Source organism: Salvelinus fontinalis, chromosome 28, assembly GCF_029448725.1.
Source record: "Salvelinus fontinalis isolate EN_2023a chromosome 28, ASM2944872v1, whole genome shotgun sequence".
Taxonomy (NCBI): Eukaryota; Metazoa; Chordata; class Actinopteri; order Salmoniformes; family Salmonidae; genus Salvelinus; species Salvelinus fontinalis.
Genome location: NC_074692.1, coordinates 20526365 through 20553297, shown reverse-complemented (window position 1 = coordinate 20553297; position 26933 = coordinate 20526365). Strand labels below are relative to the sequence as shown.

The 26933-nt window shown below is 41.2% G+C and overlaps 3 protein-coding genes across 6 annotated transcripts in view; all 3 read right to left on the bottom strand.

The window, feature by feature from the left end:
• The window catches only part of mlxip (MLX interacting protein), a 39709-nt gene extending 31145 nt beyond the window's left edge, over nucleotides 1-8564 (bottom strand). The window contains exon 1 of the mRNA XM_055886964.1: nucleotides 7134-8564. Within this exon, the coding sequence (XP_055742939.1) occupies nucleotides 7134-7450 (317 nt within the window). The 5' untranslated portion in view covers nucleotides 7451-8564. The remainder of the gene's footprint in view (nucleotides 1-7133) is intronic.
• Nucleotides 8565-8665: 101 nt separating this feature from the next.
• On the bottom strand, nucleotides 8666-16146 carry LOC129826344 (B-cell CLL/lymphoma 7 protein family member A-like). Of its 3 annotated transcripts, none has more exons than XM_055886970.1 (6): nucleotides 15793-16146; nucleotides 14860-14941; nucleotides 14525-14654; nucleotides 14256-14435; nucleotides 11719-11822; nucleotides 8666-9521 (listed from the first exon to the last, which is right to left on the bottom strand). In XM_055886970.1, exons 1-6 carry the CDS (start codon nucleotides 15882-15884, stop codon nucleotides 9459-9461), a joined length of 651 nt encoding a protein of 216 aa, XP_055742945.1. In that variant the 5' UTR covers nucleotides 15885-16146; the 3' UTR covers nucleotides 8666-9458. The 3 variants fall into 3 exon arrangements, with proteins under 3 accessions (XP_055742945.1, XP_055742946.1, XP_055742947.1); XM_055886971.1 differs by having other exon boundaries at nucleotides 14525-14618; nucleotides 15793-16013; XM_055886972.1 differs by lacking the exon at nucleotides 15793-16146 and adding an exon at nucleotides 15617-15767.
• An 89-nt stretch (nucleotides 16147-16235) lies between these two features.
• On the bottom strand, nucleotides 16236-26898 carry cfap251 (cilia and flagella associated protein 251). 2 transcript variants are annotated; one of them, XM_055886962.1, is made up of 21 exons: nucleotides 26723-26898; nucleotides 26005-26290; nucleotides 25766-25906; nucleotides 25471-25580; nucleotides 25270-25378; nucleotides 21260-21340; nucleotides 21064-21141; nucleotides 20927-20971; nucleotides 20614-20816; nucleotides 20244-20432; nucleotides 19898-20148; nucleotides 19007-19158; nucleotides 18706-18879; nucleotides 18381-18568; nucleotides 18146-18260; nucleotides 17842-18005; nucleotides 17671-17761; nucleotides 17405-17548; nucleotides 16991-17219; nucleotides 16698-16799; nucleotides 16236-16587 (listed from the first exon to the last, which is right to left on the bottom strand). In XM_055886962.1, exons 2-21 carry the CDS (start codon nucleotides 26269-26271, stop codon nucleotides 16439-16441), a joined length of 2982 nt encoding a protein of 993 aa, XP_055742937.1. In that variant the 5' UTR covers nucleotides 26272-26290; nucleotides 26723-26898; the 3' UTR covers nucleotides 16236-16438. The 2 variants fall into 2 exon arrangements, with proteins under 2 accessions (XP_055742937.1, XP_055742938.1); XM_055886963.1 differs by lacking the exons at nucleotides 26005-26290; nucleotides 26723-26898 and having other exon boundaries at nucleotides 25471-25545; nucleotides 25766-25859.
• Nucleotides 26899-26933: the final 35 nt, after the last annotated feature.

Genomic DNA, 26933 nt, shown 5'->3' with positions numbered 1-26933 from the left:
TACGCGTTTTACTTTTCTATTATTTCTCCATTTTCATTCTCTGTGCATTGTAGGGAAGGGCCTGTAAGTAAGCATTTCACTGTTTAGTCTACACCTGTTGTTTACGAAACATGTGACGGATAAAATGTGATTTGATTTGATCCACTAAATGTAGTCTGCAGTAAAACTGGGGCAAAGGTTGAGGGATGGGCGATGGATAGTTCCAACCCTTGGCAAGCATAGAGCTGTAAAGGGGATGCGATTCTTTTGACACAGGTGTCCTATCATGTGTTGACAGGGGTTGAGGGGGTGCCAAGGAGGAGCAACAATTACTTCTATCGCAAAACCCCTGTCAAAAGTGGTGCTCAGGCTGTTTGCATTGCCTGGTCATCTGGTGTCAAGTGTCCTTCTCCAGACTCAGCACATCAAGCATGGCTAAACAAAGGCTGTAAAATCCCAACTGTTGATTTGAGCAGCAATGCATCAGTCTACTCTAGGCTGATGGGGAGAAGGGGATATTATGGGTGTGTAGCCCCTGCTCTAAAAATACCGGCTGCCCCAAGTTAAAGTGCTGCCTGCAATTTACAAATGCATGTGGAGACCCTCTTGGAGCAGCTGGCCTTTCACCTAAGAGGTTAAGAGAGACAAGCACAGCAAGATGAGCCTCTAACACAGGGTTTCTCTGCTCTGTTCTAGGGAACCTTCTGTGTACATCATTTTCCTTTCTTCAACTAGGCCTATTTCATATTAGACAGGGTTTAAACATATGATTTGAATAAATCACCAAATTGCTGTAGCTAAATTAGGTTTAACTGTCAAACTGCTAAGCAAACTTTGCAAAGTTACCCAGACCAGACCTGTCCAGTAGCACAGGACCATATTACTGCAACAGCAGACTGTTGACCTTGGGACCACTTCACAACACATGATTTAAAATGCCTATTATCGCATACCGCCCAAACAGATCCACAGATGGCAGTGCAATAGAGATTGTGTCCTTTCCCACCTGGACAAAAGGAACACCTACATGAGAATGCTGTTCATTGGCTACAGCTCAGCATTCAACACCATAGTGCCCTTGAAGCTCATCACTAAGCTGGGAGTGAACACCTCACGCTGCAACTGGATCCTGGATTTCCTGACGGGACGCCCCCAGGTGGTGAGGGTAGGCAACAACATATGCATCACGCTGACGATCAACACGGGGGCCGCTCAGGGGTGCGTGATTAGTCCCCTCCTGAACTCCCTATTCACCCACGACTGCGTGACAGCGCACAACTCCAACACAGTCAATAAGTTTGCAGACGACACAACAGTGGTAGGCCTGATCACAGACGACGAGACAATCTATAGGGAGGAGGTCAGAGACCAGGCAATGTGGTGCTAGGGCAACAACCGCTCCCTCAACGTCAGCAAGACAAAGGAGCTGATCGTGGACTACAGGAAACGGAGGGCGGAGCACGTCCCCATTCATATCGACAGGGCTGTAGTGGAGCGAGACGAGAGCTTCAAGTTCCTCTGTGTCCACATCACTAAGGATCTATCATAGTCCAAACCAGGGTTTCCATTAGGAAAATGTTTTTGACCAGCAGCTAGGGAAGTTAACCGCTAATTTGACCAGTCATACTTATCGGTCTATAGGGTAATTAGCATAATCTTCTGGAATTCAATTGGTGCGTGTGTATTTTCATTAATCGTCATGCATAGGGCTATGGCAGTCACAACATTTCGTCAGCCGGTGATTGTCAAGCAAATAACTGTCGGTCTCACGGTAATTGACCGTTAATTAACGTAAACACATTTATCATCTCCTGGCTTCCACACAAGCCACTGATTCTGACCTTTGGAACATCTAAAATAGAAAAGGATATTTTCTCCAAACGATTTGAGGGAGTGCGCACATGTGGCTATTCTGTGTTGAGCGGTTAACAAAGAAATAGGTACTTCTATTTGCTTAATTTAGAGTTATTAATCTAACTTTAGTTGTGATACAAACGTTGGGTTATGTTATGATTTTTAATATATTGTAAGGCTGCATGATGCGACTAATGATGATTTGAAAAAAGTCACTTGAAAGGCATGAGCTCTGCTTTGTTTTTTGTACATACTGTACAGGTTATTCATACTACATCAGTCACGCATTCACAATTTGACAAGCACTTGATAATGCCTAGAATTTCACGGTGGCATCCGCTTTGTGTGGTGGTAATGTACCCTAAAAAAATTAATGCCTTTTGCGGCCAGTGGCTGTTGTGCCCGTATCCCTGAGTGATGTGCGCGCACACACACACGGCTCTCCCATCAGGTGATCGGGTCTTTCTCATAGGCTACAGGTGAAGACACATTGGGGATGCAACTGCGTGCATCCTTATCCAAATTCCGAGGTGTATATTGAAGATATTGGAAAAACTGTTCGCATTTACTTTGTCAGCCAACAAGATGAGTAGGCCTAACAAACAGCAAAAGCACAAGCCTATGTCAATCTACAATCCCCCATAGTACAAAAGTTGACCTATTCTATTCTGTGCGAGAAATAAATATTCCAAACCGTCTGGGACAGTTGTGGGATGCGATAGATCCCAAATTAACACAACCACTAGCATCAAAAATGTTTTTTTTTTTAATGCAATGTGGCTGACAAAACAGATTAATGTTTAGCCTAATAGTTTAACAACATTTTAAGCTATTTCTTCACATTATAAGTGCAGCAATGCGTACAAGGTGGTAGGCCATAAGCCGAATGTTCCATTAGCGGGAAAACACCTTTATAAAAAGTGACCACAAATGCAATTATGCATGTAAAGCTTTTATTATAAAAGGTGCATTTTTATGGTGAAAATTATCTTCCCAAACTGGAAACTCTAGTGCTGTTTATGTATGCCAGTTAGGCTCTACACCCCTTGTAAAGTGGATTAATGTGCTTAGTTTTAAGAAGTTATTTTGGCCACTTCAGTTGTGATACAAACCTTATCAAAACATATAGGCCTATGGTCTAGGCTACATGAGGTGTGTGACTATGATAAGAAAAAGTTGCCAAAAAAAGGCAACGTTTCTTATGCTGGGCTAATATTGTCACCCATCAGACTATTCTTGGTTTAATCTTGTCTTTACATATACATGTTATATTTGTTTTGATATAGAACGGACCATTAGCAAGCATCGGTCTTAAAACAGGGGTGCGGAAAATACATATCTATGCACTTAAATAGCAAAGGGAGGATGCTTTTCTCTGTGGTTTATTTTCATGCCAGCCAGGTAGGTTATACTCCTGTTAAAAAATATAAGCAATGTACTTAATATTAGGAAAGTAAAAAAATTCATAAAAATGGCCTAGCCAGGCCATCACTCTGTTTTCTCACGCAAATGCATGTTACGCAACATGAGCTCTTATGAAGTCTTTGATTAGATTTTCTCTTACATTTGCATTGATGTCAGAGTGACTGGAGAGATAATAGTGTCGAGTACCAGGCAGTTAGCAAGTTTGGTAGGCTACTAATGACCAACAGCAGCATCAGAGCTCAGAGAAGCCTAATTACCATGACTAAACGTTCACGTGGAATTTGACTACCTTCATGACTAGTGACCACCGGTGTGGCGGTAATACGGGGTCACCGCAACAGCCCTAGTCATGCATCTTATTTATCACACAGGCACAGCATACAGAGACTAGTTTGAGGAGCAGAATAGCCTACCACCTGTCAGACAGCACGAGAGTAGCTCGTCAAAAAGTCTCTAGGCTACTGGAGTGAAACCTGCTTTTGTAAGCCCAGTCATTGCGCAACATAACAATTATAAATGCAATCACGTGTTACTTGTGGCCATGATGAAAATGAGCTATTTTTATTTCTCAATCTCAACTCGTAATTAAAGCGCACCTACCATTCGCAATTCAGGTGTATAGGCCATAGCCTGCCTACCATTGACTATCAGCGAGTAACCCACCACTTTGCAATGTGAGCTTGAGGCAGTATAATTGTTTGAAAACTGAAAGTTTTATTTTACTTCAAAATAGCCTTGCAAAAATCCATCCGTAGAAACGTGAAGGCAATTATTTTTTAAAGACTTCCTCATGCCATTAACCAGCATTTCTCCAGTTCTAGTGTTTTTAATATCAACTCTCGTTTGTTGTACAGAAGCCAAAGGCCATTATATACAGATCTCTGATAGTATTTTCTATTGGTGACCAAATTTTACTGTTTGGATTTTTTTTTACTGTTTCTTGACCGGTTAATGAGGGTCAGTTAGTCGGCAGCAAAATTAACCAAAATATGCATTCCTACCAGTAGCATTTTTATTTACCGGACATTTGAGAAATGTCCCGGACTCATATGCTTAGGGTGCATAACCTGATTAGGGCGTCCATTCACGGTGCTCAGAATGACAGAAATCCCATTTAGATTATGGTCATTCATATTAACAGAACATGCAAGTCGAGGATGCAACGATGTGTGGTCCTTCTTACCAAATTCTGATGCGCACTTTGAAGATGTTTAGACTAACTGTCCACATTTACTTTTCCTCAGCCTACAAGACGAGAAACAAACATCAAAATCACTACCTTATGTCAAACTAATATCCCCTTTAGTAGAAAAGTTTACCTATTCTATTGGTCAGCTTGTCGAGAAAGAAAGCCTATTCCAAATAGAATCTGGGACAGTTGTGGGACGACAGATCCCAAATTCATACAACCAGCAAACCTAGGCTATGTAAAAATAACTTTAAAAAGCAATGAGTGATGCAACAGTTTAGAACGTTTAGGTTAAAATGTTGAAAAACGAATTCCTAGTGCGCACAAGGCAGTAGGCTACGCTCGAACGTTTGCTCCAGAATGCAATTAGTTGGAAAACACTTGTCAAAAGCCCACCAGACATGCATGCGGTTTAATGTGACAGACTAAATATCTGTTTGAAATCTAGGAAGAGGGGAGATCTAATAGGCAACAACTAGCATGGGTTGCTAATATGACTAGGATTGTGCCTTCGGCTACTGGACAATGAAAGTTGATATAAAATAATTGCCTCCACGGATATGGTCTGATTATTGCTAGGCTACTCTGAAGCAAGGTAAGTATACAGACCCCTTGACTTTATCCACATGTTGTTATGTTACAGCCTTACTCTAAAATTGATTAAATTGTTCCCCCCCCTCATCAATCTACACACAATAATGTAAACAGTTTTAGAAATGTTTGCAAATGTAATAATAATTTAAAAAAACTTTAATATCACATTTACATAAGTATTCAGTCCGTTTACTCAGTACTTTGTGGAAGCATATTTGGCAGCGATTACAGGAGATGGGAGAACCTCCCGGAAGGACAACAATCTCTGGAGCACTCCACCAATCAGGCCTTTATGGTAGTGGCCAGACAGAAGCCGCTCCTCAGTAAAATACACTTCACAGCCCGCTTGGAGTTTGCCAAAAGGCACCTAAACGACTCTCAGACCATGAAAAACAAGATTCTCTGGTCTGATGAAACCAAGATTGAACTCTTTGGCCTGAATGTGGAGGAAACCTGGCATCATCTCTACGTTGAAGCATGGTGGTGGCAGCATCGTGCTGTGGGGATGTTTTTCAGAGGCAGGGACTGGGAGAATAGTCAGGATCTAGGGGCAGATGAACAGAGCAAAGTACAGAGAGATCCTTGATACAAACCCGCTCCAGATCGCTCAGGACCTCAGACTGGGGCGAAGGTTCACCGTCCAACAGGACAACGCAGGAGTGGCTTCGGGACAAGGTCCTTGAGTGGCCCAGCAGAGAGCCCGGTCTTGAACCCGATTTAACATCTCTGGAGAGACCTGAAAATAGCGGTGCAGCGACACTCCCCATCCAACCTGACAGAGATTGAGAGGATCTGCAGAAGAATGGGAGAAACTCTCCAAATACAGGTGTGCCAAGCTTGTAGCTTCATACCCAAGAAGACTCAAAGCTGTAATCGCTGCCAAAGGTGCTTCAACAAAGTACTGAGTAAAGGGTCTGAATACTTACGTAATATCCCCCCCCCCCCCACACAACAATTTCGAAAAACCTTGTTTTTTTGTCATTATGGGGTATTGTGTGTAGATTGAGGGGGGGGAATAATTTATACATTTTAGAATAAGGCCGTAACGTAACAAATGTGGGAAAAGTCTGAAGGGGGGGGGGGGGGGGTCTGAATACTTTCCCAATGTACTGTATCAACTAGCTATAGGACAAACACTTCAAAACCTTGTTTCTTATGCTTAATTGTTTTACTGTCATTCTTCTACGCTTCCAGTGCTTAAGTTTTGTTTTTGGATATTTTACTTTCGGTTTTGAGCACCAACTTCAAACAGCTGAAAATACAATATTTTTTATTTATGGAAAATATGTTTCACAACGAGTTAGATGGTACAATGAATCTACATTATACTTGCTTGTTTTGTCACAAACTGAAATTAGGCGAACCATCCACCCTACTCGTTTTTAATTTAAGTAGCTGTAACCATACCAAACGTAACATATACTAATTTGAGCCACTCGGATTTACATTTACTATTGTTACTTCTAGTCTATGAGACCAAGGTACATTATCTTTTACTTTTCTATAATTTCTCAATTTTCTCTCTGCATTGTTGGGAAGTGCCCCTAAGAAGGCATTTCACTGTTAGTCGACACTTGTTGTTTACGAAGCATTTGAAGAATATACATGTATTTGATTCTCATCTGGCATTGGACTCCACATGCAACTGTTGCAGTTATTGGAATTATTACATATCAAGCATTAGACTGTATGCGGCTTGTTTTATGGCACTACTGTAGCCTATAATATTTAGAAAATTGTTCTGGAAATGTAGACTCGTGACTAGCTACACCTCATGCTTTGTCTTTGGGCGTGGATTCTGATGCTCGAGACAGATACTGGAAAAGTAAATACTCGTCCAATTTGTGTTTTGCTTAAATAGAAAACAAAACAACTGCTAACTTGGGATAATTTGGTAGCTAGGTATTGAAAACCCTTAACTTAATAAAACACAATTTTGAACCCAAGTCATAGTTCAAAATGTAGCCCATCTTTAAATGCCATGGTGGTACATGCTTGCATTGTTGGCCTTTCAAAAGCCAGGCAGCTAACTTGATATCTAGTTAGCTAAACTTTTAGTTTATTTACGATGAGAAGCAATGAAGACACAAACCTGTATGCAAGGGTCATGCATTCGAAAAGTTTTGTTAAGGACGCGTCAATGGAGAGATGTGATGTGCTGGTCTTCCCGAAGTGATACGTCCGACAGGTTTGTTTGTTGACTGTGTCAAAGTCGTAGCCTTTTTTTGGTGGGTGTTCAATGTGCGGCGAGGACACCATGAAATGACCACTGTGGATTATCTGTGACTCTCGTCCATCCGATTTCTTAATCCCCAAATTAGACTCCTCCGTGTCCGAGTCATCGTCCTGCTCCTGTTTGACACTCACCGTGGAACGTCGGTATTGTCTTAGCTCCCTAGTGGTAGCCATATCTTAGCTAGCTGTTATTCTGGACCTATTTGCTAGCTGTTCTCATAGTTCGCGAGTTAAAACAAAGAAAAGTGAATTATTTATGCATGATACTTTGCTCGTTCGAATACATTTTCCCGTGTTGTTTGACCCTTTGAGATATACACGTTGAATTGTTGGCAGCCAGTCTTTGGAGTATATCCTCTTTTTTTGGTAGGCTAGCATCAGCTAACACAAGTGCTGCTAGTGTCGAGGGATTTCCAGTGGGACCAACTGCTCCGTCATGTCTGCAAACGTGATTGGATGGAGTCACAGAAACACCCTCCACTCGAGAGCAGCAGGCTCAAAATAACTAGCCTGGTTGCCAGTCTCTGTTCAGCTAACCTAACGTAGCAGGCGTAAATAGCTAGCTATTTAATTCCACCCTATGACATGTTTGGCAGACATGGAATACAAACAGTAGAATGTTACAGAGACTGGTACCCAGACTAGGAGTATCTGACTTTCGTTGTTTGTAAATTGCATATGTTCAGGTTTAATCTTGATTGCTTTATGGACATAGCTAAATACTTGTTTCATGTGTGTACATCAGGGATAATCAACTAAATTCCGATTTTTTTCTTGAGCGAATGGTCGGGACATAATTACAAATAATTTGACGACTGCAACAGATATTTGACTAAAACAATGTCAAACCTTGCTTACGTTTGAATACGATCACGTGTCTCTATTTCCAAAATGAAAATAACTTGGTGCTGATTTCCTGGTGTTTTTACAGTCAGGTCCAGCAAGGAAAATTCCGTATAAGTGCACTCGGAAAGTATTCAGACCCCTTGACCTTTTCCACATTTTGTTACGTTCCAGCCTTTTCCTAAAATTGATTAAATACGAAATGTATTTTTTTCCTTAATCCATTTTACAATAAGGCTTTATTGTATAAACATATGGAAAAGGTCAAGGGGTCTGAGTACTTCGCAAATGCACCATATAAAATTGTTTTGTTTAGAAAACTTCTGGGGCCAAATAAAACTACCTGTGAGGCAAACTCAGCCTGCCAGTTGGGGAACCTTGGTGTACATGATATGGCAACATGCTGCCTACACTCTGCATTGTAGCTGTGTAACAGGTTTAAACACATTTTTACAGTATAGAATCAATATGTGGAATAAATAGGCTAGTTAGCTAAAACCAACTGAAATGTATGTACAATAACATAAGGGTCCCAAAAGACAATAGTCAACATTTGACTTTCTGTAGCCAGGCTATAATTTAAAAAGACATTTTAGTTGGGCAAAGGCTAACGAGGAAACAACTATTTAGGCTACTTACATTTTGCAAATAAAAGGTTATACTTAGTTTAATAATCTATACATAGTGTTGCCAGCACTGCTGGACTCCAGTGAGGTATTCAAAGAGCCATCTATAACCAAACAGCCTACATATACACTGAAAAATGCTTTACAGGTTAATGAAAACTGAGCACTTGTTATACCAGAGTGAAGTATACATACGATTTAAACAAATCAACACGTTTTTCATTATTCTGGTAATTCAAGGTACACAACTAATCTGGTAGCAGCACTATGCTACAAGTGAGTTTCCATAAGAGGAGAAAAGGAAATAGATATGCGACTGACTGAGTGGCACTAAATATGTAGGTGTTGTCTTTAGTTAAATTAACTAAATGTTTTACTGTCAAAGTAATAAACAGAACAGCAGCAGAACCAACAGTTTTAAGAGGATTCAAACAGTGTGTTGACCCGCATGAACAAAAACTACATCTAAATATATGTACATATACTAAAGAACAAAAATAGAGGATGTGTGGCAAAATGAGATTTAGCTGCAGTTTAGGTTGACACTGCCCCATCCAGCTGATCCTGGTTTAGTTTAAGTTTTAAAGTCTTTTTTGGGGTAGAGGTGGGTGCTGGACTCCACTTGGACCAATTCAGAAGAATAAAGAAATTAAGACACAGGAGGGCTGAGGACATGGCAACAGATCAAGGAATTGGTGATGGTAAAAGATAAGTTAGCTACTTTTGAGGAAATCCAACTTCCCCTTCTTATTGGGAGGAGTGCCATCTTCAGATTCCTGCAAAAAAAAAAAATATTTCAAGAAACATTTAAGCTTCTCATATTAAAAATACTAATGTCAAAATTAGTTTCATTATACTGCATCAATCAAATTTCTAATTGACTAAAACATACAGTTAACTGCCAAAATAAAGGAAACACCAACGTAGGGTGTTGGGCCACCACGGCCTGCTTCAATGCGCCTTAAAGTTCCAGACACTTGTAGGATCTACGCTATTGGAGGTGACACCATTCCTCCACGAGAAATTCCATCTGGTGTTTGTTGATTGTGGTGGAAAATGCAGTCTCTGGCACCGCTCCAGAATCTCTCAAGTGTTCAATTGGGTTGAGCTCTGGTAACTGAGACAGACACACCCTTTAAACCCCCTAAAAGTCACAGATCTCTTCTAGCCATGGTAATCAAAATAATAGGCAACTGGGCATTTTTATACATGACCCTAAGCATGATGTGATGTTAATTGCTTACTTAACTCAGGAACCACACCTGTGTGGAAGCGCTTGCTTTCAATATACTTTGTATCCCTCATTTACTCAAGTGTTTCCTTTATTTTGGCAGTTACAGTGCAGTCAGAAAGTTCAGACCCCATGACATATTCCACATTGTTACATTACAGTCTTATTCTAAAATGGATCAAATCGTTTTTTGCCCCCCATCAATCTACACACAATACCCCATGACAAAGCAAAAACAGGTGTAGACATTTTTGCAAATGTATAAAAAAAAAACCCTGAAACGTCACTTTTAAATAAGCATTCAGACCCTTTACTCAGTACTTTGTTGAAGCACCTTTGGCAGCGATTACAGCCTCGAGTCTTCTTGGGTATGACGCAACAAGCTTGGCACACCTGTATTTGGGGAGTTTCTCCCATTCTTCTCTGCAGATCCTCTCAAGCTCTGTCAGGTTGTATGGGGAGCGTTGCTGCACAGCTGTTTTCAGGTCTCTTCAGAGACGTTAGATTGGGTTCAAGTCCAGGCTTTGGCTGGGCCACTCATGGACATTCAGAGACTTGTCCCCAAGCCACTCCTGCCTTGTCTTGGCAGTGTGCTTAGGGTCGTTGTCCTGTTGGAAAGTGAACCTTCGCCCCCAGTCTGAGGTCCTGAGCGCTCTGGAGCAAGTTATCATCAAGGATCTCTCTGTACTTTGCTCCATTCATCTTTCTCTAGATTCTGACTATTCTCCCAGTCCCTGCCTCTGAAAGAAAAAACACAGCATGATGCTGCCACCACCATGATGCTGCCACCACCATGCTTCATTGTAGAGATAGTGCCAGGTTTCCTCTAGACGTGACGCTTGGCATTCAGGCCAAGGAGTTCAATCTTGGTTTCATCGGACCAGAGAAACTTGTTTCTCATGGTTCGAGAGTCCTTTAGGTGCCTTTTGGCAAACTCAAAGCGGGCATTTACGTGCCTTTTATTGAGAAGTGGCTTCCGTCTGGCCATTCTACCATAAAGGCCTAATTGGTGGAGTGCAGAGAAGGTTGTTCATCTGGAAGGTTCTCCCATCTCCACAGAGGAACTCTGTCAGAGTGACCATCGGGTTCTTGGTTACCTCCCTGACCAAGGCCCTTCTTCCTCGATTGCTCAGTTTTTGGCCGGGTGGCCAGCTCTAGGAAGAGTCTTGGTGCTTCCAAACTTCTTCCATTTAAGAATGATGGAGGCCACTGTGTTCTTGGGGACCTTCAATGCTGCAGACATTTTTTGGTACCATTCCCCAGATCTGTGCCTCGACACAATCCTGTCTGAGCTCTACGGACAATTCCTTCGACCTCATGGCTTGGTTTTTGCTCTGATATGCACTTTCAACTGTGGGACCTTATATGGACAGGTGTGTGCCTTTCCAAATCATGTCCAGTCAATTGAATTTACCACAGGTGGACTCCAATCAAGTTGAAGAAACATCAAGGATGACCAATGGAAACAAGATGCACCTGAGCTGAATTTAGAGTTTCATAGCAATGGGTCTGAATATGTAAATAAGTTATGTTTCATTTTCAATAAATTAGCAAAAAATTTCAATCTGTTTTTTCTTTGTCATTATGGGGTATTATGTGTAGATTGAGGACATTTAAAAAATATATAGAATAAGGCTGTAATGTAACAAAATGTGGAAAAAGTCAAGGAGGCTGAACACTTTCCGAATGCACTGTACCTGTACAAAGACATTCTAGTCTTGGATGGTGGTGGAGGGGAGCACCTGAGAATCTTGAGGAGTGTCCGAGGATGGTTCATTCCTTCCTGTGGACCTTCGGTCTCTCTTAGGTGTGCTTGTGTTTGAAAATGCTGAGGGGTGAACATTTCCTGCAATACCAGAAAGTCTGTCTCAGTGAATAACCATGGGAGACAAGATGTTTTCTTATTCTATTTGCTTAAAGCAAGACAAGTGTTTGTATACTATTCCTACTACTTCTGTAACAGTTCTGATTAAAAGAGAACATAAAATTCCAATAAGGGTCACCAAAGTGAATTTGCTGTGTTATTCACTTTCCACAATAGTTTCAACTTCAGTCGGCAATCAGTGACCTTGCTTGGTGTGTATTATCGCAGGACTTGGTAGACAAGGCCTGTTTGCGAAATGTCCCAGGAAGATTTATTAACCTGCATTTTCTCCAAAATGACATGACCAATTCTGGGTGATGACACAAATACCCTATTGTAGCCGACTTCAAAGTCTACATTACAGCACCATCTTGTGGCAAGAAAGACAATGCGGAGTCACATCCAGGTACAGAACAAAGGGTTGATATTGGATTATGCTAAATACTCTTTTCAAGGGTGTTTAGCTTATGACGTGGTAATAACTGCATCAATGACAAGTGGACATATTGTAGTTTATTGAGTTTTGAACTCTGTCCTCAAACGGCATTAGCATGGCAGACCGTTTTAACAGCTCATTACTACAGAAACTACAGTAAGCCTTAGTGAAATCCTTTGTTCAAGCCCACAAGAGGAACAAACAATCTTCTCGCCAGTCGAGTACATAACAGCTAAACTGTTCTCCAAATACACGACATGACCAAGAGTATATGGACACGTGCTTGTTGAACATCTCATTCCAAAATCATGGACATTACTTTGGAGTTGGTTCCCCTTTGCTGTTATAACAGCCTCCACTCTTCTGGGAAGGCTCTCCACTAGATGTTGGAACATTGCTGCGGACTTGCTTCCATTCAGCCGATAGAACGTTAGTGCAGTCAGTGTTCCAATTCATCACAAAGCTGTTTGATGGGGTTGAGGTCAGGGCTCTGTGCAGGCCAGTCAAGTTTTTCCACACCGATCTTGACAAACCATTTCTGTATTGACATCGCTGTGTTCATGGGGGCATTGTCATGCTGAAACAGGAAAGAGTCTTCCCCCAACTAACTGTTGCCACAAAGTAGGAAGCACAGAATCGTATAGAATGTCATTGTATAGTGTAGCGTTAAGATTTCCCTTCTCTGGAACTAAAGGGCGTAGCTTGAGCCATGTAAAACAGCCCCAGACCATTATTCTTCCTCCATCAAACTTTACAGTTGACACTATGCATTGTGGAAGGTAGCGTTAGCCTGGCATCCACCAAACCCAGATTCCGCCATTGGACTGCCAGATGGCGAAGCGTGATTTATCACTCCAGAGAATGCATTTCCACTGCGCCAGAGTCCAATGGTGGCGAGCTTTACACCACTCCAGCCGATGCTTGGCATTGCGCACGGTGATCTTAGGCTTGTCTGTGGCTGCTCGGCCATGGAAACCCATTTCATTAATGTCCCGACGAACAGTTATTGTGCTGACGGTGCTTCCAGAGGCAGTTTGGAACTCGGTAGTGAGTGTTGCAACCGAGGACAGACGATTTTTAAGTGCTTCAGTACTCTGCAGCCACGTTCTGTGAGCTTGATTGGCCTACCACTTCGTGGCTGAGCCGTTATTGCTCCTAAACATTTCCACTTCACAATAACAGCACTTACAGTTGACCGGGGCAGCTCTATCAGGGCAGAAATTTGACGAACTGACTTGTTAGAAAGGTGGCATCCTATGACGGTGCTAAGTCACTGAGCTCTTCAGAAAGGCCATTCTACTGCCAATATTAATCTATGGAGATTGCATGGCTGTGTGCTCAATTTTATACACCTGTCAGAAACGGGTGTGGCTGAAATAGCTGACTCCACTAATTTGAAGGGGTGTCCACAAACTTTTGTGTATATAGTGTATTTGACCAACTCTTGTTGCTCAAAGTACATGCTCAGACTTGAACAAATCTCACCGTAGATGCCCTCTTTTACAATACTGCCATGTTTAGCATTTAATTATATATTCTATAACCTCATCATTGATTATGGTTTGTCAATATGAATCTTTAGATGAAATATTTAAACAAAAACTTGCTCAATGTTTTCAAAGCCATTCTCTGTATGGTGATGGGTTAATTCTTAGAAATGTTGCTTGACATTGGTGAAGACTGAAGAACATTTTGTTCACCTAATGTTCTTTATGAACCTCATCACTACAAGCCATAACATGTACCCTTTTGACCTTGAGACAGCAGTGCAATTCCAGGATTATGAGGGCTGGGTGAAAGCAGTCTGCCTGTCAAGTTAAACCATATTTTTTGACAAGTTGGCACTACTCTTAGAAAATACCTCGAGGTAAGAACAAGAGCAGGGCTAATGAGGACAAGTTGCAGTTTGTATATGGTATGGTTTAGTTGAAACTAAGGCAGCGCTCTCCCTTTCTGTGCTCGGTAGCATATATACTGACCACTCTTGCTGTCTGTGCTCTTCAGCTGCTCTTTGCCAGGGGACTGACTCTGGTCACTCTTAGCCTCGATGCTGTCACTCTGGGAAGTTGCCATGGCCTCTTGGGTAGGGCTGGCACTGTTGCTGTTCTCCTGCTTCATGGGAGAGCAGTCAGCAATGGAGCTCTGGTTACTGTTATCATCTGAGAGATACAGAAAGTGACAGATGAATTTACAACTATTATTGAACCAAAGAACATAATTTAAAGTATTTTTGCCCTTTTTAGCTTACCATGCATATCCATCATTCCGGGAGAGGAGCTGTTTTCTGGTGTTGTGATCTCCGACCCATACTTGTCATTGTTGGCTTTCTTCTTATTTTTGCTCTTTTGCAAGATAGCACATACAATGCTGAAGTGGCGCTATTTATTACAGATTTATTAAGAATTACATAATGATGTACTTTATCTCAATATAATAGATAATTGTGGACCAGTTTATGTCATTAGGAATTGGAAAAGACATGAGGAAAGGAAGCACATGGATCTGCAAAAACTATTAAGCACAAGGATCTGCAAAAACTATTAAGCAAATGTGGTGCCCCCAAACACCCTGTGGACGACTTACATCATTTGACTTAGGTTCGGTCACAGGCACCCACTTGTAGATTCGCAAGGATGTGTCGCCGACAGTTACCCATTTCTTCTCCCTGCATTAGTTACACAAGGAATTAATAACACTTGTTTGCAATTGATGTATTCAATTTGAAATGTCAACAAAACCCAATATTTTAGTTAACTATCAATTTAAAAATTACAATTCCCAATAGAAAATGTCATGATACATTTACTTTGGCAAGTTCATTTGAGGTTTAGGAATTTGTTGTTACTTCTTTCTAGACCCAATGACAGCCTATTATAGCCTCAAATCAATTATTTCGGATAAATTTAGTGGTGATTATACATTTGGGCTACTTGTAAGCAAATCCACATGACAGTAAACTCTATAAATTTAAATTTAATTGAACTATAGGGGCCTATTATTAGTCATGCAAAATAAAATTGTAAAACAATTCGGGTTTTGCACAGTTCGTGTAGCCACCACCACCGCACGCGCTCCCTCTATTTGGAGGACACAAAAGAACGAACCTCTCCAAGCGCTAAATTTAAATTCCCGCGAACATAAACTATTCTCACTATACCGCTGTCGTCGAACTACGGCTCTGAAATTAATATTGATACCATTTGAGCGGTGAAAAAGCAGTAATCTACCAGGCTTCTAGTGCATTACAGAATGCTTGAACAGCAAAGGCTTCATCTAACTGGAACGAAATGGCTTCTAGGTTCAACCCACATTTTTGTATGAATAGATGTAATATTCCTACATTATAATTGTTTTAAGCGGCGACCTCCTCCCAGATCAAGGCGAGAGGGTGCAATACACCTGAGCCGAGGTATCATCCGACAAAATTTGATTTAGTGTGTATTTCGTTCTTTCTTCTCCTGGTCTCTCCTCCCCCACTAGCATTGCTGCTCTCTTAGATAACGCGTTCCCTCTTACCAATTTCGTACTTTCTCAACAGCAGCCATAACCCGCTTGATGTCATCTTTCGCCCTACTCCGTGTCTCCGCGCGGACCGACCTGCCCGACATAGCTGCTATTGGTAAAATATTTTGTTAAACTCGCCGGCAGTTTAGACACAACGCAAACACACCGAAGAGAGCTCTAGGAGGAAGTAACGCGCCTGCGCCGTTAACAGCGCAAAGCGCTTCTACAGTTATTTTATTGCTCAATGGCTTGCACGCACACTTTTTGGGTGTTTTTGTTGACAGTCAGGAGAGAAGTTGCACTATTTCAGACGAGTTTTTTGGCATTTATTTTGAAAGTCTCCCAGAAAGTTAGTTACTGCATAGGCTATTGATGAATTAATTATACTTTTTTACTTGACACAATAAGGTAAACACTTATAGCGGATTAATAAATTAAACACATTTGCAATTAAATGTTTCTAAATTTTTAATATATCATAATCTGATGTTTTCAATTTATCTTTATTAGCAATTTATATCCAATAAAAGGTCATATCAAACTACACCCATAAGGAAATGGCTGTCAATCATGTTTGTGGGTGCTTCATGAACTACAATCTTCCCATGAGTCTTTTATAGAATGAGCCCCACACTCTCACATGGAGTACATGTAATTCCTATACAACTTCTGATCCTGAGGGGGACAACATTCCCTCTTGGGAGTGAAGAATATCTTTAATATAAATGGGGAATCCCAGGATATCACTTGCAAATGTTTCCATGGAAATCTTCTCTGGGATCTCACTCTCCAACACATCTTCTGCATCTGTCCAACACACACACACAGTTTTAATGGTAGACTATCATAACCGTGTAATTTCCGTCTCATTATGAGATTTTTAGATACTACTCTAAACTGAACATGGTGATACATACCATCACATTCAAAAGCTCCCAGCTCAGCCCCCCCCCCTTCTGTATTTAGTCCTACCAGTGTGGTGAAACATTCTGCCAGCTCATTTTCAGTCATGTGTTCCCCTGAGGCAAAAACAGGGTTGACATGTTATTAGAATGAAATCCCATCACTGACACCGAACAAAGGAACATAAGTACATAACGCTTGCAAATTGTAGATACTGACACTACCCTGCATAGAATTATAGACACAGCAACCAGAAATGTGTGGGGACTAAGAAGATGCAGATTTACAGGCAACTACACTAGCACACCTCTGTCCTGGAGGAGTTCCAGCAGCTCGTTCTTGTTCACCACAGGCTCTCCCATCACATAGGAGTCACCCAGGACCTGGAAGGTGTGAAGCAGTTCCTTCCTAGAGATGCCAAACGCTGGCCGGTGGTTGACGTAGAGCTTAATGAACTCCTCCAGGTCTACATTAGTCACATATCTCCCAGACTCAGCATACCTGCTGAACTTGACTTCGTTCTGCATGTCCTCCAGCTGGATAGAGTCATGATCAACAAACATTACTCTTTCTATACTGAACTTAACTCATTGTTAGAACTGAAGATGTTATTATCACTGAAAAACAGGTAAGAAAACAGAAAAGGATCAAAGACATAGATTGATCAATCGTTTCCAAATTAGCCTAGTCATCACATTAGTCCTCATTGAGGACTTTGTACCTCTTGCTCAGTGGGGAAGAAGCCCAGAGCCCTCATGACAAAGGGGACCTCTGCTAGGGGGATTCGGGTGGACACCTGTCGCATCTCCATGGAGTCAATGCCTTGGTTACGCAGCTGACAGTAATAGAAAAAGTCCTCCATTTCCTAAAGAGAAAAATGAAAATGTCAGAACAAACAAGTATTGCGCAGCCATAACAACTGATGTACCCACTCTATACAGTTATGAATATTGATGGTTACATGATAAATATATCACTTTAACCTACTCTAAACAGTTCCCCGTCTCTCCCTCCATCCAGGAGGCTGTAGAAGGGGATCAGCTCTTTTCCACCCAGGGATGCAGCAGCCTCTAATGCACTAAACACACAACAAGAAATAACGATTCAGTTCAACAGGACAACTCAACGGTCTATTCAGTGAAGGGTCTACTTACTCACTTTAAACTAATCTCCCATGAGAGGACTGTGCAGTCAGACCCCCCAGCAGTGAAGACATATCGACTGTCATAGGAGCAGGCCATAGCAGACACCCCTGTTGGGTGGCAGATCAGAGCAGAGGACTTGTGGGGGTTCCCATCAATGGGCAGAATCTGGACACCCACCTTGAAAAATAACAATGACAAGTTACACTGAAACCAGTATCTCTTCATTAGGCAACAAATCTGGCCCCTTAAATTAAGACATATTTGATCTAACTTAGGAGAAGGTGGTTTGATATGATTGGGAGTGAATCAACATTTACCTTGTCTTTTGTGATGTATGCCATGTAATGAGCCCTAGGGTCATGGTCCTTAGAAAATGGAAGCATGGTCATCTTTTCAACTGGAGACCCGTATGTGGGGCCAAGGAGTGTCTTTCTGCAAGAGAAACCAGAAGTATTAATTTGTGGCCTTCATACTACACCCCAATGACACAGAGATGGCCAAAACTAAGAGTACTAATCTTGCTTTTACAGACTATGTTATTTGGCCGCTGACCTGCACATTTTGGTGGTGCTGTTGAAAAGCTTCATTTTGTAAAGGTCCGAGGCGGTGAGCAGGAAGTCCTCTGTGGTGAGGGGTGGGTACCAGGCCATACAGGTGGGCACAGCGCTCTGCTCAATGCGCTCAGAGCTCAGGATCAGCAGCTCATCCTTGACTTTGCTGTTCTGCAGGTCATACTCCACCTGGGCAATCACCACCACACACCAAGGCAAAGTTATCCAAAGTGAGTCAGCATGTCTAGTGGTTCAGCATGTGAAGAAACATGGCATGTAAGTAAACCAGAGTCCTCCTATAATAAGTGTGAGGGATTGGGACTCACCAGCCTGCGGTCCATGCCCAGGGAGAGTAGTCTGGGATGGGTGCTGTCCAGGTACACCCCAAATAGGAGGTCCCTGATGGGCTTATAGTGGGAGTGGTGTCTCCCCAGGTATTTCCAGCGCTGCATGCTCTTACCGGTGTACAAGCAGAACACCATCACCGCTCTTCCAGCATCCTGACAGTAGCAACAAAACAGGAGGGGAAAATGCAACTTCAGTTTGATTATAAGGCTTCAAGGTAGAGGGCTCAAACCTGTTACTTTCCCTATCCCAATGCCAGAACCACATAGTGTGTCTGCTCACCGCTGTGGCCAGGTAGAGGGAGTCTGGAGAGAAAGTAATGTGAGTGATGCAGTCTTGGCTGAAGTTGAAGCGCTCCTCTGCCTCACTCAGCAATGTGCAAGCATCCAGTATATGGACAGATCCACTGGCAAAGCCAACCGCCAAATAAAATCCTATTCACACACAGTGGTGGAAAAAGTACCCAATTGTCATACTTGAATAAAAGTAAAGATACCTTAATAGAAAATGACTCAGTAAAAGTGAAAGTCACCCAGTAAAACACTACTCGAGTAAAAGTCTAAAAGTATTTGGTTTGAAATATACTTAATTATCAAAAGTAAATGTAAAAGTTTAAATCATTTCACATTCCTTGTATTAAGCAAACCAGAATGAACATGTTTTCTTGTTTTATTATTTTACGGATAGCCAGGGGCACACTCCAACACTCAGAAATAATTTACAAACGAAGCATTTGTGTTTAGTGAATCTGCCATATAAGAGGCAGTAGGGATGACCAGGTTCTTCTCTTGATAATTGTGTGAATTGGAAAAATGTTCTGTTGTGCCTTTTGAAATGTAACTAGTACTTTTGGGTGTCAGGGAAAATGTATGGAGTAAAAAGTACATTATTTTCTTTAGGAATGTAGTGGAGTAAAAGTAAAAGTATAAATAGTAAAGTGCAGATACCCCCTCAAAATACTTAAGTAGTACTTTAAAGTATTTTTACACCACTGTTCACACACAAGATAGCCTGGTCAAAGCTGAGCCAACTCACACACGAACAGATATGTTCTAAGGGAAGTTATCCATACACCACAGATTGAATTTGAGAAAATGTGAGATCTTTCTACGTATGAATATAATTTTACTGTATAGGAAATTAAACAGACAAAAAAAGCCTCTGCTGGGTCACCTTGGGGGTCATAGGTGATGCACTGAATATGCCTCTCCTTCTCAAAGACCCTGCTGCAGATGGACACCTTGCGCTCATAGTCCCACACCTTCAGGATGCCACTGTGGCTACCCATGGCAACAACTGGTTGCTGGGGGTGACAGGCCACAGCATGCAGTGCCTCGCAATGCTCGCGCAGCAACGTCTGCAGCACACCACCCTGTGCATTCACATGTACCACCGTCGAGCTGACTGTAGACAGGACAAAGTTCCTACAGAAGAGAGGGGGGTTTAGAGGGGGAAGGAGGACAAAGCAAATACGTTACACATACACTGGGGCACAAACTGGCATCACACTGATTCTCACCGGATAACAAACATCTTGGCTTCCAGAGTGCAGTCATCCAGATAACCCTGGCTGCTGTTGGGTGGAACTTCCTTGGAGAAGGAGATTGATGTGATTGGGTCCAGGTTGAATTCACTGTACCAGCTGATGAGCTTGAAGTTCTCATCATAGAATTTCACATGGCCCAGAGTGTCACCAGTCACAATGAAGCTAAGGAATCAAAGACCATGGGGATATACAAGGAGAGCAACAGTTAGAGAACAACAGCTACACATACCAGGCTGCAATACAAATAACAATACTTCAATAGTGGTAAGGGAGTTGAACTCCAAGCAGAAAGATAAAGCTCCTGTTTCATCGTTGTTTGAAACCTTAAATGTTGCATGTTCACCTGTCAGTCAGAGTGAGCACGGTAATGCCATCCTTCTGGAGGGGGATGAGCTTGCAGGCTCTCCTAACGAGGGGTCTTGAGGTAGAGGAGGCCCTAACCATGTCCCACAGCACCAAGTTGCCTGCGGAGGTGGCCGAGAGGGCCTGAAGCCCCCTCCAGTGGAACACAGACTGGCTCAGCATGCCCACAACCTTGTTGAAAGTCTTTGAAAAGATGGTAAAACCACCAGAGAGTGAAAGGTGAGATTATTACATGATTATTACAATGACATGATTACAGGTTCTATAAACAACTAAACAGGTAGCGTCCTTACCTTGTCCAAGAGCTCTGGGGCAATATAATCAAGGTTCTGTTTGTCCTGAAAGATATAACTGACAATCATATACTATAACGCTAGCTGATAACTGTAGCAGTGTTAAACCCAGAGCAAAACAAAACTGTGGTACTTGCCCTGGTGTAAAATAAGACTTGGCTCTCACTGTTGCTGAGCAGCTGAGTGATGTCGTTGGGATTAAAAATTATGTGATTCTGAAAAGGAATATAAATCAGAACATGTTGTAAAGTCATACATTATTGCAGATATTATCAAATGAATGTATTCAATTATATACACCATCTTAAATATAGTGAGACCATAAAAGCTTACCTGAAAACCATACTCCGGGTTGAGGTCAGTTACACACAATGGATCCTCTGTCTCATTTGTCCAGTCCCATATACAAACTCGCTGTGAACAGATCAGAAAGTCCTGTCCACTGTTTGTGTGTTTAAGTTCAATTAACAACATACACCTAAACTAGAGGTCGACCGATTATGATTTTTCAACGCCAATACTGATTATTTGTGGGCCAAAAAAAGCCGATACCGATTAAAATCGGCCAATTTTTATATATATATTTGTAATAATGACAATTAAGACAATACTGAATGAACACTTTTATTTTAACTTAATATAATAGATAAATAAAAACAATTCGGTCTCAAATAAATTATGAAACACGTTCAATTTGGTTTAAATAATGCAAACATAGTGTTGGAGAAGGAAGTAAAAGTGCAATATGTGCCATGTAAAAAAGCTAACGTTTAACTTCCTTGCTCAGAACATGAGAACGTATGAAAGCTGGTGGTTCCTTTTAACATGAGTCTTCAATATTTCCAGTTAAGAAGGTTAAGGTTGTAGTTATTATAGGAATTATAGGACTATTTATCTATATACCATTTGTATTTCATATACCTTTGACTATTGGATGTTCTTATAGTATTGCCAGCCTAATCTCGGGAGTTGATAGGCTTGAAGTCATAAACAGCGCTGTGCTTCAAGCATTGCGAAGAGCTGCTGGCAAACGCAGGAAAGGGTTGTTTGAATGAATGCTTACGAGCATGTTGCTGCCCACCACCGCTCAGTCAGACTGCTCTATCAGATATCAAATCATAGACTTAATTATAATATAATAAACACACAGAAATACGAGCCTTAGGTCATTAATATGGTCAAATCCAGAAACTATAATTCCGAAAAACAAAACGTTAATTCTTTCAGTGAAATACGGAACCGTTACGTATTTTATCGAACGGGTGGCAACCCTAAGTCTAAATATTGCTGTTACATTGCACAACCTTCAATGTTAAGTCATAATTATGTAAAATTCAGGCAAATTAATTACGGTCTTTGTTAGGAAGAAATGGTCTTCACACAGTTCGCAACGAGCCAGGCGGCACAAACTGCTGCATATACCCTGACTCTGCTTGCACTGAACGCAAGAGAAGTGACACAATTTCCCTAGTTAATATTGCCTGCTAACATAAATGTATTTTAATTCGCAACGAGCCAGGCGGCACAAGCTGCTGCATATACCCTGACTCTGTCACGCCCTGACCTTAGATATCCTTTTTATGTCTCTATTTTGGTTGGTCAGGGTGTGAGTTGGGGTGGGCATTCTATGTTGTGTTCTATGTTGTCTAGTTCTATTTGTTTGGCCGGGTGTGGTTCTCAATCAGAGGCAGCTGTCTATCGTTGTCTCTGATTGAGAACCACACTTAGGTAGCCTTTTCCCACCTGTGTTTGTGGGTAGTTGTTTTCTGTTTTGTGTGTATTACCTGACAGAACTGTTTCATTTTCGTTCTTATTTTGTTTAGTGTTCAGTTTTGATTACATTCATAAAATGAACACTTACCACGCTGTGTTTTGGTCACCTTCTTCCCAGGACGATCGTTACAGACTCTGCTTGCACTGAACGCAAGAGAAGCGATACAATTTCCCTAGTTAATATTACCTGCTAACATAAATTTCTTTAAACTAAATATGCAGGTTTAAAAAAATATATACTTGTGTATTGATTTTAAGAAAGGCATTGAAGTTTATGGTTAGGTACATTAGTGCAACGATTGTGCTTTTTTCGCGAATGCGCTTTTGTTAAATCATCACCCGTTTGGCAAAGTAGGCTGTGATTCGATGATAAATTATAAAGGCACCACATTGATGTGCTGTGATTCGTTGATAAAGGCACCGCATTGATTATGCAACGTTGGACAAGCTAGTTAAACTAGTAATATCATCAACCATGTGTAGTTAACTAGTGATTATGTTAAGATTGTTTTTTATAAGATAAGTTTGATGCTAGCTAGCAACTTACCGTGGCTCCTTGCTGTACTCGCGTAACAGGTGGTCAGCCTGCCACGCAGTCTCCTCGTGGATTGCAATGTAATCGGCGTCCAAAAATGCAGATTACCAATTGTTATGAAAACTTGAAATCGGCCCTAATTAATCGGCCATGCCGATGAATCAGTCGACCTCTAACCTAGACATTATGAATTGGGACACACACTTATCCGAACATAAAAAAAAGCACTGAAGCACTAGATTTCACAATTTATGTTTCCCCTCAACTTTAACATGGGCCTTAAAAAAAAAGAGCAGCTCGGCTGGTTCAGTTGAATTACACATTATTCTATCTAACTACACTCCCATATGCCATGTCTGGAAATATGCAGACAGATGGATTAAAAGTAAGTTTACATTGTAATACTTCTGACAGCCCATTTCTAGCTCCGCCTACAACTTCTGGACTTTATAGCATTCCCAGAAAGCATGGATTATTGAGTCATTATTAGTTTTACACTTGAGACATGACTCTGCCCTTGTGCTTTAGAATGTGTGAATTTTGTCTCATATAATAAATTCTACACATTAGTTTGTAGTGGATTATGCATGCATTTTCATTAACTGTAATTTCATTAGTTACGCGCCAACTTTCCCTCCATCCTGTGTCAACATCAACTGTTTTTATAACTTGGTTCCAGTAGTTTATATTTTTTTAATAAGAGATTGTTAGTTGGATATGCTCTCTGCAAAGGTCTGGTATATATATTCCCTATCATATGAACATCCTTTTCTGACTCAAATAAGATTCCCTGAAGGTTGCTCTGATGTTTCAAATCAACACTTCGTGATATGTGTAACGGCAGCCCTCCTCCTCTTCGTCTGAAGAGGAGGTGTAGCAGGGATCGGACCAAGACGCAGCGTAGCTCGTGTTCAACATGATTTTAATAAACAAGACAAAACACTTACAAAATAACAAACGTGGCTTACCGATACAGCCCTATCTGGTGCAGAGAAAACACAGAGAAAGGAAACTACCACCCACAAAATCCCAACACAAAACAAGCCACCTATATATGATTCCCAATCAGAGACAACACAAAACATCTGTCTCTGATTGAGAACCATATTAGGCCAAACATAGAAACAGACAAACTAGACACACAACATAGAATGCCCACCCAGCTCACGTCCTGACCAACACTAAAACAAGCAAAACACACAAGAACTATGGTCAGAACGTGACAATATGTAACTTTTAAGTTGTGTGTATCTAATACTATCTACATTGGTCAGTTCAAAATGTATTTTTAATTCTGTCATGGAAATACATGTATTTCCTGTTACCAAGTCATTGATGGTTTCTGTGACTTTAGTTTTCCATGTAGCCCAATTCATCGATTCATTCTGAAAAGCTATCCAAGGATTGTTCCATAAGGGTGTGTTTTTGGGAGTGATATTGTTTTTTGTAGAATCCATTTCGTTTTCTCCCATACTTTTATAGTGTTCTTCACTATGAAGTTGTTAATGTTCTTAGCTTTATCCTTTGAAAATAGACACGTAAAAAGATTCTGGGGATGAGCATGCACATCTTCAATATGTACCCATTGCTCCTCTTCAGTACATTTAACTATATGTTGCAAGTAAAAGCCTTGGGTAGCGAGTTGATACAATTCCAAGTCTGGAAGGTTAAAACCACTCTCAGACTTAGGAAGATGTAAAACTTTCCTTTTTATTCTATGAAATGTATTTGCCCATATAAAGTCTGTTATGACTGAGTATACATTTTTAAGGAATGTCTTCGGTGAGGTAATTGGTATTACTGAAAATAAATACTAACTTTGGCCGGCATGCTATTTTAAAGAGGTTTTAGATTTAGATATACTTTTTCACAAAGTAGTTTGGATGTAGTGAACTACTTTTTAAAAGTAACTTTAGTTAAGTAAACTATATTTTTCTTTAGGGTAGCTTTGTGTAGCTTAACTTCTTCCAGTGTGAAGTAATTGGTAGTTTGGTAAACTATATTTCCATTGTAGCTTCCCCAACACTGAGCTTACCTGAACATCTCCAGCTCCAACTGTTACCAGGTATTTGGATTCCTTTGACAGTGCCAAAGCTGCAACACCGCCCTCAGGGTGACTGTCAAATAATGTCCGCACAGGAATCCTGAAACACAAGCCAAACAACCACTGTTTCAGAATAACAAATTGAAACAAATACATCAAAAATATAAATGTACTGCTAGAATATAGTTCTACCCTGAAAAGGAGTCCCAAATGATCACCAGACTTTCCTGTCCTCGGTCTGCTGTCACCAGCCAGCGCCTGTCCTCACTCACACACAAACACGAAATGGGGCTGCTGTGACCCTGTGGAAGGTGACCTTCAAGTTTATGGCAATACTATTTGCCTTGAACAGTTATTATTGGCTTTATCTTTGCCATTGAACACTGGCATTCCTAACAGCATAGACATAGCACTCACTCCCTATACCCACAGGCTTTTGCCTAATTCTGACCTTTGTGAGTGCATTTAGGCAACTGCTGGGCCTTACCTGAAGGACATGTTGTGAATTTGATGTTTGGTCGTACATGACGGCTACATTGGTGCAACCATACAGGATCACCAGTTGATCCTGGTCCTGAAGGCTGAAGACAGGAAGAGCCCTGTTCATCCCAAAGGCCCACTCCAGTGTCTGTCACCAAACACATTACATTTTTCAGATATTGTGCTTTTTTTCTTAGATATATAGTTTAATAAAAATGTGTATGATAAAAAGCAAATTTAATTTACCAGTGCATGGGTTTTTATATGAGGGGACTTGGGTAACAGTGTCATTTTAGTGGCTGTGTAGACTTGAGAAACAGTTGGATTCTGATCATCTGTCTTGGGTTCCCCATGCTGTCCACTGACACAGTCACTCATTTCACCCTCCCCTTTACTATCCTCCTCTTTTCTCTGATGCAGATCCTCTTCACCCTTGTCGAGGCCATTTCTGGCCTGCTGCTCCTCTGGAAGGCTAGGCAAGGGGTCACTGATCTCGGTTCCAACACCTGACATGACTCAACTCATCACAGGCCTGGTGTATTTTCAGAGAACAAACAAATGCAATTTGAAATGAATGGGTACCATGGGGCAGTAGCTAGCAACAGAAAAAAAACGATTGGAGCACAATGTGCTTAGTTGTCAGTTTGTTGATGAAAAATATCTAAATGTATTACGCCCCCAATCTAGCTACGTTTAATTGCTATTTTCTGCAAGTCTAATTTGAAACCTACTTAGGTTCCTACTTCTACGAACGTTAGCAAGGTATGACAGTGTTCAATAATAAATTGGCTAGCTAGATAGCGTAAGCTAACTAGCTAGCTATTAGCAAGTGGACTGTTTCTTTAGAGGTGCAGCAAGTTGTTTCACAACGAAGAAATAAGACGAATAAACAATGTAAAATATAAATGCCCTGTTTTAGCTAAATATTTAATCGACAGTTGTAGTTGATCAGCAAAATACTCACTTCAGAAACGATTGAACCTACAGCACTGTCTTGTATGAAAGCATCTTGTTGCTTGGATACGCTTGCTGTACAGAGAGAGAATGGAGTGGCCAGAGCAAACACGTGCCAGACAAGATGTCTGGGGCTTCTCACTTTTTTCATATTTTGGCAATTAATTTGTTGTAACATGTTTCTTCCGGTGAATAGTTTGGCAAAGGGGAATGTCATCTGA

Bases quoted from the DNA above. Each gene is read 5' to 3' on its own strand.
- cfap251 (XM_055886962.1), bottom strand. From the start codon at position 26,271: ATGTCAGGTGTTGGAACCGAGATCAGTGACCCCTTGCCTAGCCTTCCA. The intron at 18,006-18,145 runs GTAAATGTTGAT...TTATTTTTCAAG, and splicing joins CATACATCACAAAAGACAAG to GTGGGTGTCCAGATTCTGCC. The intron at 17,220-17,404 runs GTACAAAGTCCT...GACTCTATCCAG, and splicing joins TCTTCCCCACTGAGCAAGAG to CTGGAGGACATGCAGAACGA.
- LOC129826344 (XM_055886970.1), bottom strand. From the start codon at position 15,884: ATGTCGGGCAGGTCGGTCCGCGCGGAGACACGGAGTAGGGCGAAAGAT. The intron at 11,823-14,255 runs GTCAGTATATAT...CTGGTATTGCAG, and splicing joins GAGCACAGACAGCAAGAGTG to GAAATGTTCACCCCTCAGCA. The intron at 9,522-11,718 runs GTGCTCCCCTCC...TTTTTTTTGCAG, and splicing joins ACACTCCTCAAGATTCTCAG to GAATCTGAAGATGGCACTCC.